Source organism: Brienomyrus brachyistius, chromosome 12 (genome assembly GCF_023856365.1).
Source record: "Brienomyrus brachyistius isolate T26 chromosome 12, BBRACH_0.4, whole genome shotgun sequence".
Lineage (NCBI taxonomy): Eukaryota > Metazoa > Chordata > Actinopteri > Osteoglossiformes > Mormyridae > Brienomyrus > Brienomyrus brachyistius.
This window is the reverse complement of record NC_064544.1, coordinates 19,899,988-19,918,647: the sequence shown is the minus strand read 5'-3', so window position 1 is coordinate 19,918,647 and position 18,660 is coordinate 19,899,988. Positions and strand designations below refer to the sequence as shown.

General features: G+C 43.1%; 1 protein-coding gene across 4 annotated transcripts in view; it reads left to right on the top strand.

The window, feature by feature from the left end:
* The window catches only part of LOC125704980 (zinc finger MYM-type protein 1-like), a 161,346-nt gene that overhangs the window by 22,613 nt on the left and 120,073 nt on the right, over positions 1-18,660 (top strand). For all 4 annotated transcript variants that reach the window (XR_007381311.1, XM_048971219.1, XM_048971218.1 and 1 more), the window contains one exon: positions 2,044-2,115. Coding sequence is in view for 3 of the 4 variants with exons in the window: in XM_048971219.1 (XP_048827176.1) it covers positions 2,044-2,115 (72 nt within the window). In the remaining variant the exon portion in view is untranslated. The remainder of the gene's footprint in view (positions 1-2,043; positions 2,116-18,660) is intronic.

The window sequence follows — 18,660 nt, the reverse complement described above, 5'->3', positions numbered from 1 at the left end:
CACCACAGAGTCAGTCCCAGGACGTCACTGGATCCTGCAGGGGCCTGAGAAGCTGATGGGCTGGGAGTGGATGGAGTTCAAGCCTCCAAATCTAGGTCCATGGTGCTGAGGCGAAGGAAGGTGGATGACAAATTTCAGTTCAGTATCGCAGGTACTGACATCCCAACCATCACAGGGAAGCCTGTTAGGAGGCAAAGTGTTTGGCAGCATCCTGAAGGACACAACAGGCATCAAGTTGACCTGCACTGAGTTGGATGGCTGGCTGAGGTCAGTGGACTGGTCTGGCCTACTGGGGTAATTTAAAGCATCTCTGTACCAGCATGTCATTCCTCCAAGAGTCCTGTGGCCACTCCTGGTTTATGAAGTGTGAATCCCGACAATAGAAACCTTGGAGCGGAAAGTCAGCAGCCACCTCCGGAGCCTGAGCAGCATGGCTCTCTATAGTCATCAAAACAACCTGTGACTGCCACTCAAGTCCTTGGAGGAGGAGTTCAAGGTTACAGGAGCTGGGAAAGTGTTGCTGTACAGAGGGCAGAGGCGGATATTTCAGGTCCAGAAAGTAAAAATCCAAACCAGGATTTAGTTTCAACTAACCAGTTCAGTATAAAGAGTCACAGACACAGTATACTCAACTGGTTGGTTGAAATAAAATCTTAGTCTGGATTTTTACTTTCTGGACCTGAAATGTCCGCCTCTGACAGAGGGTCAAACGATCTGAAGGTAGCCAGAGCTGGCATAATGGTTTTGCAAGCCAAGTTTAAGGCTGAAAGTGGTAGCAGTGGTGATGCAAGGCTGAGCTGGACTAGGATCCTTCTCCACATCCCACTTTAATCACTCAAGGGAAGGAAGAAAACTTCCTGGTCCAGCAGGAAGTGAGAGCAGCAGTGAAAGAGGAGAGATAATGCTAGATGGTGGCAATGAGGCAACAGGAGGTTTAGTCCTGCTTCCCCGTTGCGATCGTAACACATATGATTGCTGGTTCTCCTGCAACCCAGTTACTGTTGGTATCAGGGTTGTAACAGTGCACTGTACAACTGTAATGTGGGTCACAGAGGCTTTTACTTTGAATAAGGATCTTCTGCTGCTAATGTGTGTTGTTACGATCCTCAGTCTAGGGTTGAGGACCGTCAGAAAGGTAAAGGGAAAGGAGAGGGGAAAACGAGACAACCAGGGAACACGGGAAACAAAGGGATCTTTTTTGTATTTTTTTATATTTATTCAAAAAGACTTTCACAAAAAATATGGTAACAAACTTCAGGAGTGACACAGCCAAAACAATAAACAAACAGCACTACCGAACACGTCCCAAACTAAGCTAATTTTAAACAAAAAGAGAACGGGAAAACAAACTGACAAACCTAACCCTGACTCCCTTACCAAACAGTACAGTAAACCACACGCATAAACAAATGGGCAGTCACTCCTTACACATTTAACAGACACGAACATACAGGAAACACCAAAGCCGAAACACAGTATCCGAGGGGCGAGGCAAGAGAGAAGTCAGGAGGAAGGCAAGAGATCACAACCAGAAAGCAGTCAAAACCGAAGGCAAAGGTACAGAAGGGCAAAGCAAAAGTCGAAAACCAGAAAACCAAAACTGTCATACACGATTAATCCACACACAAGCAATCCAATAACACAAAAAGCAACCAAGAGCAGATTCTGCCACTACTCTCCCGCCACGGCCTTTTAAATCATAAATGCAGAAGTAGCGTCGAAGGTTGGGGTGGGGCCAGGTCCGGGAGGCGGAGTCGAAGGGAACTGGGCAACAAACAGGATCTGCAGGACAATCCCTCCCCTAACCTTACGGCACGTAACAGTGTGAAATGATCATCTAACAGTTCATGATCAGATATGATGAATTTTTTTAAAATTTGTCCTTAAGGCATGAATGATCATTGATGGTCTGACACTGTTAAATCATTTTCCTATAATTAGGGGTAACTGGTGTGATGTACAGTATTATGGGTTGAATTTAACATACAATTATAAATCCCATTTTTATTTTATTTAAAAAATAACTTGTTTTCATTTTTGCAGTTTCATGGCGGAATATTATACTCAGCACTCTGAGAGCTGCATTTCCCATTATTATGGTCGGTGTCCTAACAGGTGAGTTTAAGTGTAATTAATGGTTATTAAACATTAAAGTAAAGCAGGATGAAGCAGCAGCTCCTGGTAAAACATTAAACACACTGTGGTGCATCTTTGAAGATGCCAAACATACTTCAGTGTTTTAGCACAAACTGCTCATTTTTCATCTCATTACTGTACAGACTTTAGGTGATTTTGTCGCTCTCAGGACCTCAGGTTTTAAAATACCTTTAAATCAGAGCCCAATTCCCACCTGAATCCCCAGCTTACTCCCCCATGCAGTAACACAGTTAAGAGGGCCGGCCCTTAGCAGGGTGGGTAAGACAAGGACCAGTAACCTGAAGTTTTTCAGCCCAAGTCCTGGGAGAAGCTCAGACTGTTTACCTTTAGACAGGTGCTTAACCTGAACTGCTCCAGTGCCCAGCTGCCTGAAAGGGGACGGTTTTAAATAGATAAGAAATTAGGTTAATTTTAAATTAGGGCTGCATGATTATTGGAAAAAAATCACATCACAATGTGCGATATTTTTGCAATATATGCTGCCATATTTATTAAACAAAAAAGAAGCCTTATGTCATATAAGTCGGTGGTGTTGCCACAAATTATTATGACGAATAATACATCTATAGTTACATTTATACATATAGTTACATTTATATAGCGCCTTCCACAATCCCAAGGTCGCTTTACACTAAAACAATAAGAAAGAGAGATCAGTGATCAGTAAAGGAGGAAAAGACAGAAGAGAGATGTTCAGGGAAAAGAAATGTCTTTAATGCAGATATGAATGGTGGAAAGTCTGGTGTGTGGAACAGTGAGGAGATTATTATTAGAGGATCTGAGAGAGCGAGAGGGTGAGCAGGGAGTCAAGAGCTCACTGAGGTAGTGAGGTTATGCAGAGCTTTATAAGTGAGAAGCAATATTTTCAATTTGATCCGAGAGGGAACCCGGTGACCAGTGTAGCTGAGAGAGGATGGCTGTGATGTGAGCGGAGCGTTTGGTGTGAGTGAGATCTCAAGCTGCTGGGTTCTGAATATACTGCAGGTTTTGTATAGATTCTGCAGGGAGGCCAATTGTAATGTTTAAGAAGTTACCAAACACGAACACACAGTCCTGTCTTCTCTCCTCTTACTTTATTTTCCCTCTCTCGACCCGACCTCTTACAACCTCATTTCCGGAGTTCCATCATCTATCTTAACCTCGGCCATGGGGACATCTAGAGGGCACTCAAGATATAACATTCCCCTTCTACCTAAAAGAAGCTTTATTCTAACATAAGAAACATACTGTAATATAGCCTTGGAACTTACAAACGTTTTTTTTTTTTTTTCATGAAGGTATTAACCCCAGTGCTCACCGTTCACCTATTGAAGTAACAAGTGTAAACGTCACTAACATTTATCTTCAAATTTCCTGGGTGTAATTTTAACCCTTTAGTACAACACAGAATAGTAAATTATTTTGCATCCATTACATAATCTTTAGTTCACGATGGTGGGTTTCTCTCCCTTGTACTCATCCTCAGTGAACTGGGTACCATCTCAGGAGCCTCAGTAATGGGCACCTGTGTACTTCTTGGACAGGGTGACAGACGAGCTGCATTCCACCACTTCCCATCTCTCAACACGAAGGTGTTTGGCCCAATCTGTGTTTGTACCAGCAGTGGATCAGTGAACTGGGACTTTCCCTTCCTTACTCGGAAAGGCTTTAAGACTCTAACCTGGTCTCCAGGTTTTATGGTTGTGGTGCCTGCATTACGTCTGTAGTCGGTGTAGTGCTTGCTTTTCTGTTGGCAGTGCTCCACTCTCTCCCTGACCTTAGAATGCTCCTCTTTCCTGTGAATAGGCAAGACATCTAATTTTGTACACATTAGCCGGCCTCAAAGCAGTTGAAAAGGTGACACGTTTGTAGTGGCATGAGACGTAGTTCGAAAACTTTGGAGTATCGTAATTACAGCAGATTTCCAAGGCAATTGTTTTTTTCAGCACATTGAATACACTGCTTCAAAACTTTGTTGCACATTTCTACAGCGCCCTTTGCCTGGGGGTGGTAGACACTAATATATGTGTTTGATTCCTCTTTCTGTGAGAGAATCTGCAAATGCAGTGGACGTAAACTGCAGCCCATTGTCTGTAGACACTGTACATGGATCTCCTTCTCTTGCAAAAACGCACTGCAGAAATGACAGTACAGTCTCCATAGTCACATTAGCTGCAAATGCTACTTCTGGCCACATACTAAAATAATCTGTCATTGTGATTGCAAACCGGCAGTCAGGGGGGCCACAGTCAAATGGTCCCACAATGTCGAGAGCAATGTTTTCGAATGGTCCATTCGGAAAGTCCACGGGTTGCATTGGGGGTGTGTATATTTTTGCAGCCTTGTCACTGCTTTGACATTCAACACAAGAGGACAGAATTAAACTCACTAGACAATCCATGCCGGGACACCGATACAGTTCCTGTAGCCTCTGTTTGGTGCACACAATACCCTGATGTCCTTCATGTGAGAGGTGAATAATTCTCATATGAAGTGAAACTGGCACAATCAGACGCGACCCATGGAAGACAAGGGTGGCTTCCACCGCAAGTTCATTCTTCGCCATGAAGTATGGAACCATAACCACAGAAACATCTTTTCTTGCTTGCGGCCAACCGGTTTGCATTCTGACCCTCAACTGTAACAGTTGGGTACACGACTCACATTCCGTCATGAACACATTCCAGTGGCACTACAGTATGCAGGGGAGATATTTCCTCCACGAGGGCAGGTCCTTCGACATGCTCATCGTCTAGAGAGCACAGCGAATACGTGATAGGCAGTCGGCTACCGGATTCTTAATGCCAGGCCGGTATGTCAGATCATACTGAAAGCACATAAACCTCGTGGACCAGCGGGCAATTCTCATACCAGCTTGGTTCATGCCCTTGGTGGCCAGTAGTGTCGTAATGCCTTGTGATCCGTTCTGAGCGTAAATCGCCACCCCCACAAGAACGTTTTCCACTAATCCACTGCCCATATGCATGCCAATGTCTCCTCTTCGACCGTAGAATACTTCCTCTCAGCTGGTGTCAGTGTGTGAGAAGCAAATGCCACAATTCTCTCACTATTATCAGGAAGCAGCTGAGTTAAAACTCCTCCTAGTCCGTAACCTGAAGCATCTGTAGTTCCAAAGGCAGATAAATTTGGGCCAAAAATCGAGAGAGCTGGGCTATTCACGAGCATAACTTTCAGTTTTAGGAAACTGTCCTGAGCTTCATCAGTCCAGGTAAATTTGGCCTGGGCTCCAAGACAAAGAATATTTCTCAAAGGCTCCAGAACTGTAGCATAGTGTGGAACAAACTTTCTGAACCATGAAGTAAGACCCAAAAAGGAAGGCAAAGCGGGCATGTGTCGAGCTGCTGGGCCTCTGCAATAGCAGTGATATGACTGGGTGTAGATCGCAGTCCTTCTTTGGAAATCACATGTCTGAGGTATGTGTTCCTATGCTGGTTGAATTCGCACTTTTTCAGATTAAGCTGAAGTCCGAATTCAGTGAAACATTGTAAAGCTTCTTTAAGGTGCTTATCATGATCGGTTTGTGATGCACCATGCACTATGACATCGTCCAAGTAGTTGGGAACTCCTGGAAGGTCCTTAAGTACAGTCTGCATCATTTTCTGAAAGCAAGATGGTGCCGACGCCAGACCACAGGGTACCCGGGTAAACCTGAACAGGCCATCGTGCATCATGAATGCAGTAAGGCGTCTGCTGTCTTCAGGAAGTGGCAGCTGGTGATATGCTGACCTCAGATCAGTCTCTGAAAACACTGTCTCACCACTGAGCTTTGTAAGCAGGTCTTCTATGTGAGGCAGAGGGTGGCAGTTCATGATTACGCTTTTGTTAGGCTCCCGTAAATTGACACACAGTCTAATTCCTCCACCCTTTTTGGTTGTGACGACTATGGGGGAAACCCATGGGGAAGCATCTGTTCTTTCAATGACTCCAAACTGTAACAACCGCTGAAGTTCAAGTGATACTTCGTCTCGTACACAGAGATGTAGGCGTCGCAATTTTTGTCATACTGGCCTCACTATCTCATCCACCTGTACTTGATGAACAAAACCTTTCACACAGCGTAACAGTGTAGTTTGTTCAGTCCCCATCTCACCCACTGACGCGGTAGGTTTCATCATTGTGCCTCCAACAATTTGGCATTTCAGCTCTCTGATCAGGTCCATGCCCAACAATGGCGACCCACTCTTCACAATATAAAACATGGTTGGGTATTTCACCTCCTCATACGAGATGGATGCAGCCAGACACCCCAATACAGATAACGGCTCCTTTGCATATGTAAGTAACCTAACCTCTGGCTGCGTCATTGGGCAGGCAGGAAAATGTCTCCTGTAAATTGACTCGGGTGGAATAGATACTGATGAGCCTGTATCCACAATCAGCGTCACCATCTGAGATTGACCAGCTGATGTTTCGATTTCTACATTACAATGTATTTTATCAGCAAAAGGACTGGTTTCCATGCAGAGAACAGTAAGTTCAGGAACAACGACTTCACGTACCTCTTTAACAGCTGATTTGCAAACTTTCCTGTTTCCTGGTCCTGTTTTAGCAGACTGGTACTGCTGCTGGCATGTCTTCCCTCACTCATCCCGGCTGAGTTTAGCGGTTATGGTTTATATCGGAGCTCCCGGCGCCCGCAAGCAAAGTAGCAGTTTTTAGGGCCGATTCCACCTGCGTGGTTAATGCTACTGCTTCATCTAAACTAATATCCATTTTCTTCAATAGTTCCTTCTTCACTGCCTGGTCATAGGCTCGCTCCACCAATTAATCTCAGCATCTCACCTTCATTAGCACCAAAGTTACAGTTCACAGTTAGCTCGCATAGCGCCGCCATGTACTGACTCACCGATTCCTCTGGTCACCGTGCGCGACATGAAATGCATGTCGGTTAGCCAGCACTTTAACTTTCGGCATGTGATTTTCCAGTGGCCTCCAAGCTGCCGCATAAGTCGTACCTCCATCCAGTAATGTATAGAAAATACGTCACCCTTCCATGCCCAGACAATGCAGCAGTGTGGCATGGAGCCTGGTATCTGGCCAATTATCACCAGTAGCTTTAATAACTAATTTAGTGTGTTAAGTAAGTAGTTCTCAAACATTTTCCTCCACGTTACAAATGGAACAGCAGGCCATCATCTATCTTAACCTAAGCCATGAGGACATCTAGAGGACCCTCAAGATATAACACCAATGAAAAGGGAGCTGCAGTAATCAATACGGGACTTAATAAAAGCATGAACCAGAGTTTGGGCATCAGTACCGGACAGAAATGGGCGCAGACAAGCGATGTTATGGAGGGGAAAGAATGTAATTTTGGAGAGGAAATTTATATGAAGATCAAAGTTAAGTGAGGAGTCAAATAGGACAGCAAGATTTATGATAACTGTAGCAGGATTTAGAGGGACACCATCAAAACAAAGAGAGAAACTGGAGGATTTAGCTACTAATGATTTCACACTGAGCAGTAAGACTGCAGTTTGTCTGTGTTAAGTTTTAGAAAGTTATCCTGCATCCAAAGCTTTAAATGTGTGATGCAATCAGTAAGTGTATTGGGAAGGGAGTCAGTGGAGGTGTGTGTACTAATATATAACTGAATATCATCAGCATAGCAGTGAACATTAAGGCCATATCTGCAAATGATCTGACCAAAGGGAATGATGCAGATTAGGAAGAGGAGGGACTGGAATGGCAGGTATAGTGCGTTACCATTAAGAAAGGCATGTAGCTGTGTGGTTACAACTCTTTCCATCACTTTAGCCAGAAAAGGAAGATTAGATTAGAGGTCTATAGCTTGAGAGAGATGATTGATCAAACTAAGGTTTCTTGAGGACAAGAGTAACTGCAGCAGCTTTGAGAGAAGAAGGGACAGAGCTGGAAGGGAGACGTGTTTATCAGTGACCCTATTGGAGAATTGATTATAGAAGAACATGCTTTAAGTAGAGGTGTAAGTGTTTGGTCAAGCTGTCAACAGGCATAAAAGTAGTACAGTCAAGGTTAAAGGGGGAGAATGATTGAGAAGTAGGAGCGGGGCCGGTTCTAGACAGGCATATATGAGGGGGCAGACAGAAATGTGAGGGGGGCACATGGTGGCGACGGAGGCGGGGGAAAGGGTCGGGGTGGTGCTGGGGGCGGGGGTGTTCTGGATAACAGTTTTTGTCATGTAATTGGATTACACTTTGTCAGGCCTCTACCCTAAGACCTGTCCAACTTTGGTGTCCCACCTGAAGGCTGAGCTTCTGCTGGTGTAGCTCTTAGGGTCACTGAGGTACGCAAACCCCCTGACCACGGTAAGGTGGCAATCCCTCAGAGGGAAACTGAAAAATAAAACAAAAAATAAAATATTCCTCATCAGCTTATAACAACTAAAAACATGACCTTTACCTTAATTGGATAGCCTATATCAAACATATTTGAACCCAACAAAACACTTTTCACTATTGCCAATATTAACAAAACTAAAAAGGGTAGTCAGTTATAAAAAAGAAAAAGCAATTCAAGTCTTGAAAAATAAAACAGAAAAATAGAATAAAAAAAAATAAAATTAAGAATAAAATTAAATATCCATCCAGATCTTTACAACCAACAACATAAAAAAATTATCTTAATTGGATGACCTAATTCTCAAATAATATTGCAAAATAAAGAATAAAATAAGACCTCTCTATATAGCCAATATTTACAAAACTAAAAATGGTCGGCATAGTAATTAAAAAAAAAAAAACAAATCACCATGTCTTTTCATACATTTCTCAAACTAATTTGCAGAACACAACTGATTTAGAACAGACCATTTGAACCTTTTTCTTCTTTTTTGTCTTTTTGTCTTGTTTTAAGCTTGTTTGTTTTGCAAGCAACCGAACTCCCTGTTTGCAACTGAACAGCTCCACTCTCCTTCTCCTCCATCCACTCTACAACAACAGTCTCCTGTTCCCCTTTGCAAAAACTCTTATCCATCCATATCCAAGCTATTTGTTATGGACTTCTCATGGGCTAAGATCACCAAATTCCTCTTTCTTTTATGTAACATGGTGCGACGATAGGGGGTTAGGACCCTTGACAAAGTAGAGAAGGAACTCTCACACGATGCTGAAGACACACCAATTACCAGGGCTGTTACGTACAATTTATGCAACTCAGGGTTGGCTTCCTTGTACTCCTGCAGGAGTTTACACACAGTGGACAGGTCTGTTTCCTTTGAACATTTTTTGAGCAGCATCTGTTTTGCCACAAGAACTTCATTTTTCAGACTTACATCTGCTACAGTACCAGCCATCACCGCCAGAGGGTGGAACAGGGTGGGATCTAGAAATGTGCTAGATCTGGGTGCAAGACTAGATATGGCTCTCATCAGGTCAATATTCTTGTGTGAAAATCTAGTTTCCATTTCGGAAATGGCCCTGTCAAGGGTGTTGAGCAGGGATCTTTTCAGAGACTGATGGGGGGAAATGGTAGGGTCACCAGGGTCTGTATGGCCCAAAGTTGAAAGCACAACACTTTGACCCAGGTGTTTGCTTATTGTTCTCCTTCTCTTTGTTGGATGTGACTCATCCTCAGCAGGAGATGACACCCCCCAACAGTCATCCTCAGCAGGAGATGACACTCCCCAACAGTCATCCTCAGCAGGAGATGACACTCCCCAACAGTCATCCTCAGCAGGAGATGACACTCCCCCACAGTCAACCTCAGCAGGAGATGACACCCCCAACAGTCATCCTCAGCAGGAGATGACACTCCCCAACAGTCATCCTCAGTAGGAGATGACACTCCCCAACAGTCATCCTCAGCAGGAGATGACACCCCCCAACAGTCATCCTCAGCAGGAGATGACACTCCCCAACAGTCATCCTCAGCAGGAGATGACACTCCCCAACAGTCATCCTCAGCAGGAGATGACACTCCCCAACAGTCATCCTCAGCAGGAGATGACACCCCCCAACAGTCATCCTCAGCAGGAGATGACACCCCCCAACAGTCATCCTCAGCAGGAGATGACACTCCCCAACAGTCATCCTCAACAGGAGATGACACTCCCCAACAGTCATCCTCAGCAGGAGATGACACTCCCCCACAGTCATCCTCAGCAGGAGATGACACTCCCCAACAGTCAACCTTAGCAGGAGATGACACTCCCCAACAGTCATCCTCACGGATGTTTTTTAAGGAGTCCAGTGCTGCACTAACAACCTCAGCAGCACTGCACAGATCAACTGACTGAGACTGTAGAATAGCATTTGCTGGTTTCAAGACACCAAGCACCTGCACTAGGAACTTTCCAGTCTCAAAGAAGTGATGCCTCTTAATTTGGCATAGCTGGCCTGATGCCTCGGTGCACAGGTCAACTGCAGCATCATCATCCTCTGTCATCTCAGATAGGATACTAAGGATTTGTTCTTGATTGTCCATAGTGCACCTTGTCACCTCATAGTGGCTTGTCCATCTGATCACAAGCAGCCATTCTAGACAAGGTGCATTATGTTTATTGAGCACATTGTGGTGGTGAAAAAAGTTGTAGAGTGACCTAGATAGGCTAAAACATCTTTTTGCACACGGCTCACTCTGCATGGCATTCACAACCACTAAGTGCAGTTGCTGGTTGTAGCAGTGGATGTATGGGACATATCCGTCAAGCCTCTTTTGGAGCAGAGCTTGTACACCCCCTCTAACCCCACTCATCACAGAAGCTCCATCATAACACTGGCTAAGTATACTGTCAGCACTGTAGCCAGCATCAGAAAGGTGTAACGGTATCTCAGAGGTGCTGTACTCTGCATCAAGTTGTTGCAAGTCAAGCAACCCAATAAGATGCTCCTCTGGCATGGAATTTCTGTCAAACCCTATTATCACAGACACATTTTCCACATTTCACCTATCCCTGGTCCCATCACTTTTGAGGCAAAACCCTGCAGAATCAGCACTTTCGTATTTTTTCCTGACCTCTCCAAGCACCATGTCAGCCAGTTTTTGGATAATTTCATTTTGGATATTCTTAGATGTGTATTTTGCATTTTTTGGGATACCCTTAGCAATGCTTGCTAGCTTCTCATCCTTCTCTAAGGTATATTCCATCAGTTTGTCAAATCAGACACTTATGTATTTCGGTCTGATGTGAATCATGCTGGATCATCGGCGTGGCCAGACCCATTTAACTGGGGCACGTTCTGTGCGCCTGTGCAGTGAATCTTAATGTAGACAATGTGCATTCAGGCAAACTGAGGAGGAAACTGCAGGAGGAAGGTACAGTGACGCTACGCGAGTTTACGTAGCAAATGTATCCATGTCCTACACTACTAATCGGTAGTAATGGCAATGATAATGAGCAAAGTGATTGAAGCTGGTTAAACATACATAGCAAATGTGCCAGTGTTAAATTAACACTGCATGGTGTTTATATGGGTCCACACCATTCAGTGTTACCTTTAACTTTTTACAGTGTGCAGTGAGTGTTGTTTTTGCAGTGTTAATATTTATTAACTCTTATAGTGTTAAATTTACAACCTAGAGTGTTAAGACAATGTGTCTCCACCTCTTTCCAAATCCCAAGCCCATATGGGCAGCACACAAGTACAATATGGGTGGCCCATATATGCCCCACTTTAATGTCCTCTCATCTGAACTCATTTGGACATTGAGCTGCTGTGTTTTACTAACCCACCATAATAAGAAAGACTTAGACCAACATATCCTTCTCTCCTTTTATGCAAGTTTTATTTCAGTTCAGCTCCTGATAACCAAAGAACTGTGTTTATATAAGTTGGAGAACATTGAAAAACTGTCATTATAAATGTATTTATTTAAGCATGAATGAGAGAAGTTTCTTCAATCACAGTAAGAAAGAACCAGTCAAGCTCTCCTGAAAACACCCTGTGGTATAAAGGTGAGTGAAACATACTGCACCAGTGACCAAACACAGATTATGAAGCTAGACTGTTAGACTGCTTGACATAATAATAGAGCAGGGCTGAGAAAAGGTGAGATCTATCTTAATGGTTGGATTGTTGAAGGAGTGCATTTCCGCTAAAGCAGATGGTGGCCTTATTGCTTTTAGACCACAAATTGGGATAGAAGAACAAATCAAATCACTTTGCTCATTTAATATTCAGATTTTCATTAAGCTTAATTTTTAGAGACCCACCACGATTGAGGATGGTATGGCACTGATATTAGTCTTTACCACATTTCATTATTAGTTTTTCTGGGTTGCTGTATGCTAATTGGTCTGAGTAGTATAGTATTGTATACTTGTACATCCCTAAAGAAGTTTTCAGTAGTAAAGATACGTGTGATCTGGATGTTTTTCCTAGAGAGCTTAGGCTGAGAAGAGAAACAAAATATTAGGTTTTACACAGCACTTTCCTCCCAGCCAATGTCTCCTCTAGTTAAACCATAGAGGCTAAACCATCTCACCTAGTCACTGGCTGGCACACAAGAGCCATTTCTGTGTTTTTGTTTTCTTGCTCTATTCATCACAATGTGGTGGATTAAAAAAAAATCTGTTTAATCACAAACAGTACTGTGTCATGTTATGCAAATATACATCCAGTACCACTGGTCTACAGGGGAGTGGGCTGTGAGCATGTAGGGCGTCCCAGTACTTGTGGATGTGCTCAGTGTATAAAAGCATGTGCACAGTGAGACCAGATTTCTTATAAAGGTGTTCAGGACGCCGGCCAGTGGCCTTTATTATTCTGAGCTCAGGGGGGAACCAAGGACAGGAGTGAGTGGCTGGGATCAGCCTGGTCTTTAGAAGGGCTGGATCATTAAGCAGTACAGAGATAGTATCATTATAGAAGGAAACCATAGTATCAGGAGAAGAGAGTTTATGTAAATCAGACGGGGAAGAGGATAGAAAAGAACCAACAAAGAGATTAGAACTAATGGATCTAGTATTGCGGTATGTGACAGATTTTCTTAGGAGGAGGAGTATTAAAGTGGGGACCACTTTACAATAAGGCTCCCTTTTGCCACTTAGAAATAGTAGTAACTCATTAATAAAAAGAAAACTGTTATAACTTGTTTATAATTGTCTATTAATGATTTACAAAGTGTTACAACCTTATTAATAACCTGTTTATAAACCATTCATAGTCCCTTTATAACTGTAACATAATACAATACTCGTTCTCCATTACAACAGGGAACTGAGAAGACACACAAAGAAGGCTGGTACAGACATAAAGTCAATAACAGTTTATTCATAAATAAACCCCCAATATAAGAGTAATGCGCTGTCCAATGGCCCACTAACGTCCGACGGCCAGGCCTCAGAATCACACACATACAGTGAATTGAGGTCTGAATAACTTCTGTTAACCGGTACAGCACTGAAATACGATCATCCACAGCACAGCACAATGCACTAACAGCAAGGGACATGAACGAAACACCACAGCAAATCCACAGCGGTCAGTTACATTGGGCAGCTGCTAATTGGCAACATTTTCTTATCCATGCCCCTACAAAGACTAACCCCCCAAACAAAGAAAAGAAAATAAACACACAATAAAACATTACCCAACTAAATAACAATCCCCTATGGTACTTGGAGGTAGATTAGTAGTATGTAAAAGGGGAACAGCGGCACAAACACTCTGGAATTAGAATATCCATTGGAATACTCTCTGTAATAAACCACAAACACATACAGGTATAAGCACACAGACATTTAATCTTAAATCAGTTATACCACACATACTCTCCATGACATGCCATTCTGGATTAATAATCATTAACCCCATCTTTTAACCGGCCTCGTTCCATGACTTAACCAAACTAAATATAAATTAAAACATGGCTACCTTACGCTAAGAGTTCCCATGCAACGGCGTAATATATCCAATTGCTGCAGCTCCAGATCACAGCTAGGAACAAAACGATATCGCTGGGCTACAATATAGCTCAACAAAGTACTCTAATATCACCCAAAAAATAGAATGTCATTTAACAAACAAACCACAGCTACCATCCATCTGTAAAGAGACACCCAAACGCAATCCACCGATCAGCGTGACTAAACTGCACTCATCCCGCATTCCACGTCTTGGGCTGGCTGTAGAGGGTGAAAAATCCACCTGCCGTGCGAATAAACTGCTCTTATCTGACTCGTAACATGTTTGAATGACCTTTCTCCCTCCCTCTTACCCACCGGACTCACCAAACAATTCCTCATTACTGCTTTTATCTTAGTCACTGTCCCCACCCTTGCCATCCATTCCACCTGTGCACCACCTGAAGTAATAAGACTCACCTTAAGACAAACCAGCTCCCTGTATATAACTGGAGTACAATAGGGACCAATCTACCTAAAACTTATGCCACTTTAAGATGGCTGTACTACAATCTGCCACTTTAGGGAGCCTTATTGTGAAGTGAAAGTTAAAGCTGCACTCAATAAGCTTCTGATCAGAGATACCAGAGACTGAACCAGAGACAGAAACATCATTCAAATCACTAGAACAGAGCAAAGCAAGAATATGACCATGAATGAGATTTGGGAAGTTAACAGGCTGTGTTATATTAAAACATACTAATGCTGAGATGAACTCAGATGTGTAGGAGCAGTCAGTCTCAGTGACATTGCTGTCTTGGAAAAGGTGCAACGTAGGGCTACGACAATGATTCCTGGTCTTAGAGGAATGTCTTATGAGGAGAGGTTGGCTGAGCTGAGTCTATTTAGCCTCGAGGAAAGGAGACTAAGTGGGGACATGATCCAGGTGTATAAGATCCTAACAGGTCTGGATGCTGTTCAGCCAAATGGCTATTTCAATATTAGTTTAAATACTAGAACTCGTGGCCATAAGTGGAAATTAGCAGGAGAACATTTTAAAATGAATCTGAGGAAGCACTTCTTTACACAGCGTGTAGTTAGAGTATGGAATAGTCTTCCTGTTAGTGTAGCACAAGCTAAAACCCTGGGTTCCTTTAAATCAGAGCTAGATAAGATTTTAACAGCTCTGAGCTATTAGTTAAGTTCTCTTCAAATGAGCTTAATGGGCCGAATGGCCTCCTCTCGTTTGAAAATTTCTTATGTTCTTATGTCAGCATGGATATTAAAGTCACCAAGAACAATAATGGAAGGCAGAGAGATGAGATAAGTGTGAGGAGATCATTAAATTCTGCCAGGAAGGGTGATAAAGGAGGGTGATAAACTAACAACAGCAGCAAAGAGGGGGAGGAAACAACCTTCAGAGTAATATATTCAAAAGCAGTGACATCAAGAAATGAAAGTAATTTTTAAAGTAGATCGATAAGCGACACCCAGCCCACCCCCTCCTCCATATAAACAGGGTTTGATAGGTAGTTGTAGCCTGGGGGGGTCAGCATGTTCAGATATAAATAGTCACCAGGTTGTTGCCAAGTTTCTAAAATACAAATTATGTCTACTTTCTTCTCTGAGGTCGTTGATCAGAGATGCTTTTTTGGTTATTGAATGAGCATCCAGAAGGGCAAGATTTAAGTCAACATGGCTGGGAGAAAATGGGGCAGATGGATTTGGAAGAGGATGAAGATGCTCATGAGTTATTCCTCGGAAGACTTTAGTGTCACGCAGCGAACACCATTGTATGTCTATTCAGTCAGGATCACTGCTTCTGAGCCGTAAATAACAGAGGGTCCTGTTTCTGATTGGGTGTAACGAGGGCTTCGGACAATTCCAAGTGACTGGCACAGGTGATATGATACTGACTCCAAACGGGTACGGCAGTGAAGACATTTAAGTTCGACCTGAGAGTGTATGAGCTGCATTGCAAGGTGTTAAAAAACAAACATATCTAGTAAAACTCCAGGCTGTCGATTAAAATGAGTAATGAAGCTGCACATACCAGTTGTAGGAAAAATGAGGTCAGATAGTTTTGATCTCCACCAATGTGAAGGGAAATTAATTATTCTTTTACTGTTTATTATTTGATAATGATTATTAATTAATTATTATGCCCAGTATTAGTCTGTTAATGGGAGACTTGGGTGGGATTCACTGATTACAGTATCGCTGAGTAACCTGGGTTAGAATGATCATCCACCGGACACCCTTCACCAGGTAAGGTAGTGGATACGTAGCGAAGCTCTTCCCACAGCCGCTGAGAGAGAGTCTCGCGATATTTTCAGGCGAGCTTGAGCTTTAGAGCTTAGGAGCCAGTTCACACAGAGGCAGTGACTTAATTGTGAGCAGTCAATGACACGGAGATGTGTGTTATATAAAAGGCATGCAGTTATGTCTAATACTACAGTATCATACAACAGACATTACATGTAACATCAAACAGAATAAAGCAAAACAATGGAATATGGAAATGCAGTGACCGGATTTAAATGGGTAACTTTACTGTTCTGCACAGCAAGCACACGATTTTGAAAACATGTCCTCAAAGTTATAAAACAGATTGACTGTAACAGATTAGATTGTTAAAATGAATGGAAGTTGGTTTACTTGCCTGCAGAGGTGATGGAGTCTTTGGTAGTTGGTTGCAGAGGTGATGAGCTGATCGGTATCGATGGCACCTAAGAAGGCACGGTGTCTGGAGCGGTTCTTTGCGTGGAGCCCCTTTGATTTTTGATCTTTCGTGAAGCTTTAAGGTGAAAGGCTTTGTCTTGGTGTTGGAGCTTTCTTCTGGGCAGCAGGCTTCAAGGCAGGCTTTACGGACGGGCTTCACCCCTCTGAGTCTGAGGTGCCGGGTTTAATGGTCTGAAGTTCATGAATCTACTGGCGGACTTTCGAGGGGGGGCTTTAGCAGTCATATTGGGATTTATGACTATAATGACACCAATTTACAGTTGATTTTGATTAGAAGTGAGTAACTTTAGCTCCACATGGTTTCATAACAATCACTGAGCAGATTTAGACCAACCTAAAGGATCACACCTCATACAATCTACATTAATAAATTCACAATTTAACATCACACCATGCATGTTGATGACTCACATCAGTACATAATATGGGTGGTTATTGTTGCTTGTCACCAGATGCTGACACTTCAGGTGAGTTTTACATAAGTTACATTCCAAATTCACATCCGAAGAGCAAATCTTAGGCTAGATAGTTCACTGTAATCACAGTCTCAGTTAAACTTCTGTTAATGACAATTTGTGGTTGGCTTGGCATATTATAATGATCTGCTGTCGAAGGATAACAATACACATATCAATCCATTCATTTTTATTATAAAAAGTAGAGGCAGTACCTTGCTCAGAGTATAAAAAATCCAGATATTGACATTAATCAGTTATAATCACATATACACAACATACCCAAGCAAAACTTAAAACAGAGCTTTCTTAGAGGGACTGTGTGCCTGTGGTGTGTGAGGTGGGAAGAAAGGGGGGGAGGGGGTGGGTTGGGTTTGCGTGCTAAGTTGAGGGACCCCTATCCTGGAGGTCCAGGCTCCTGCCCATAAGTCCCTAAATCTCTGAGGCATAGTTGGGATGCTGGCTTCCCTTCATATCTGGGCCTCCTTGTGTGTGTGTGTCTGTGTGTGTCTGTGTGTGTGTGTGTGTGTGTGTGTGTGTGTGTGTGTGTGGCACTAACCCCCCTTTATGCCTAGGTCACCCCTCGTACCAGGCTGGACCTTATCTCAGAGCTTCCAAACCTCCGGGCCATAAAAGTTGGAATGTTATCCCTGGTGTATGTGTGTGTGATCCTACACAGCAGCACTCAGGACAAAAGCAGTAAAGATGCCAAATAACAACATCATGCTAATCAGACAGAGCATGTTAGCGAAGCCAAAGCTCATTACGCAGCTCAGCTAAACACCATGAAAAAGTACAAGCAGGTAACCTGCCCTTTCAGCAAGAGAGACTGGCAACAGCAACGAAGCAAGAGGGAAAAACTCACTGGGCACAGATGCAGACAGAGCAGGAGCAAAGGAAGAGGGCTTGTGCAGGTAAAGAGCAGGTGTGGTATAGGTGTTATTATACGGCCGAGTTAAGAAAATAAGCAACAGGACCAACAAAAACACCAGTGAGAAGCAGCAGCCAAAACCCACACAGCAAACTCTCAGTCAGAAGTGGTGTCATCAATAGTCCACACTGTGATTATGTGTCACTTTCTTGCCAACAGCCACAAAGCAGTGCCAACAAATCACTTAGTTTTACTCAGTATCATCTCTATGGAATACAAAATATTTACATACAGTAAAATACAAATGTTCTTGTTCGAATTTTTCCTCCTCACTCATTTTTGTTCAGTTTCACACAAATGTGCCGCATTGTGTATGAGTCCAACAGCAAGGATGAAAATTATTATGATTGGCTGGGAGAGCGCATGCAGAGCTCATGCAAATTCAGCGGCGGTAAATTTACACTGATTTTGTAAGATATACTAGATGAGCTTGTTCTTGTGGAGCTGAAGCTGTGGGAGTCTGTTAATCGGAATGGTACTTTGTTTGAGCTGGATGTGTGAAAGGGGAATGACAGTTGTGTGTCTTTCATATAAAATGACTCGATCCGCACTGTATAGTGTGGATGGATATCCTAATCCTACCCCTCCTCATATGCTAACATTTAACATGT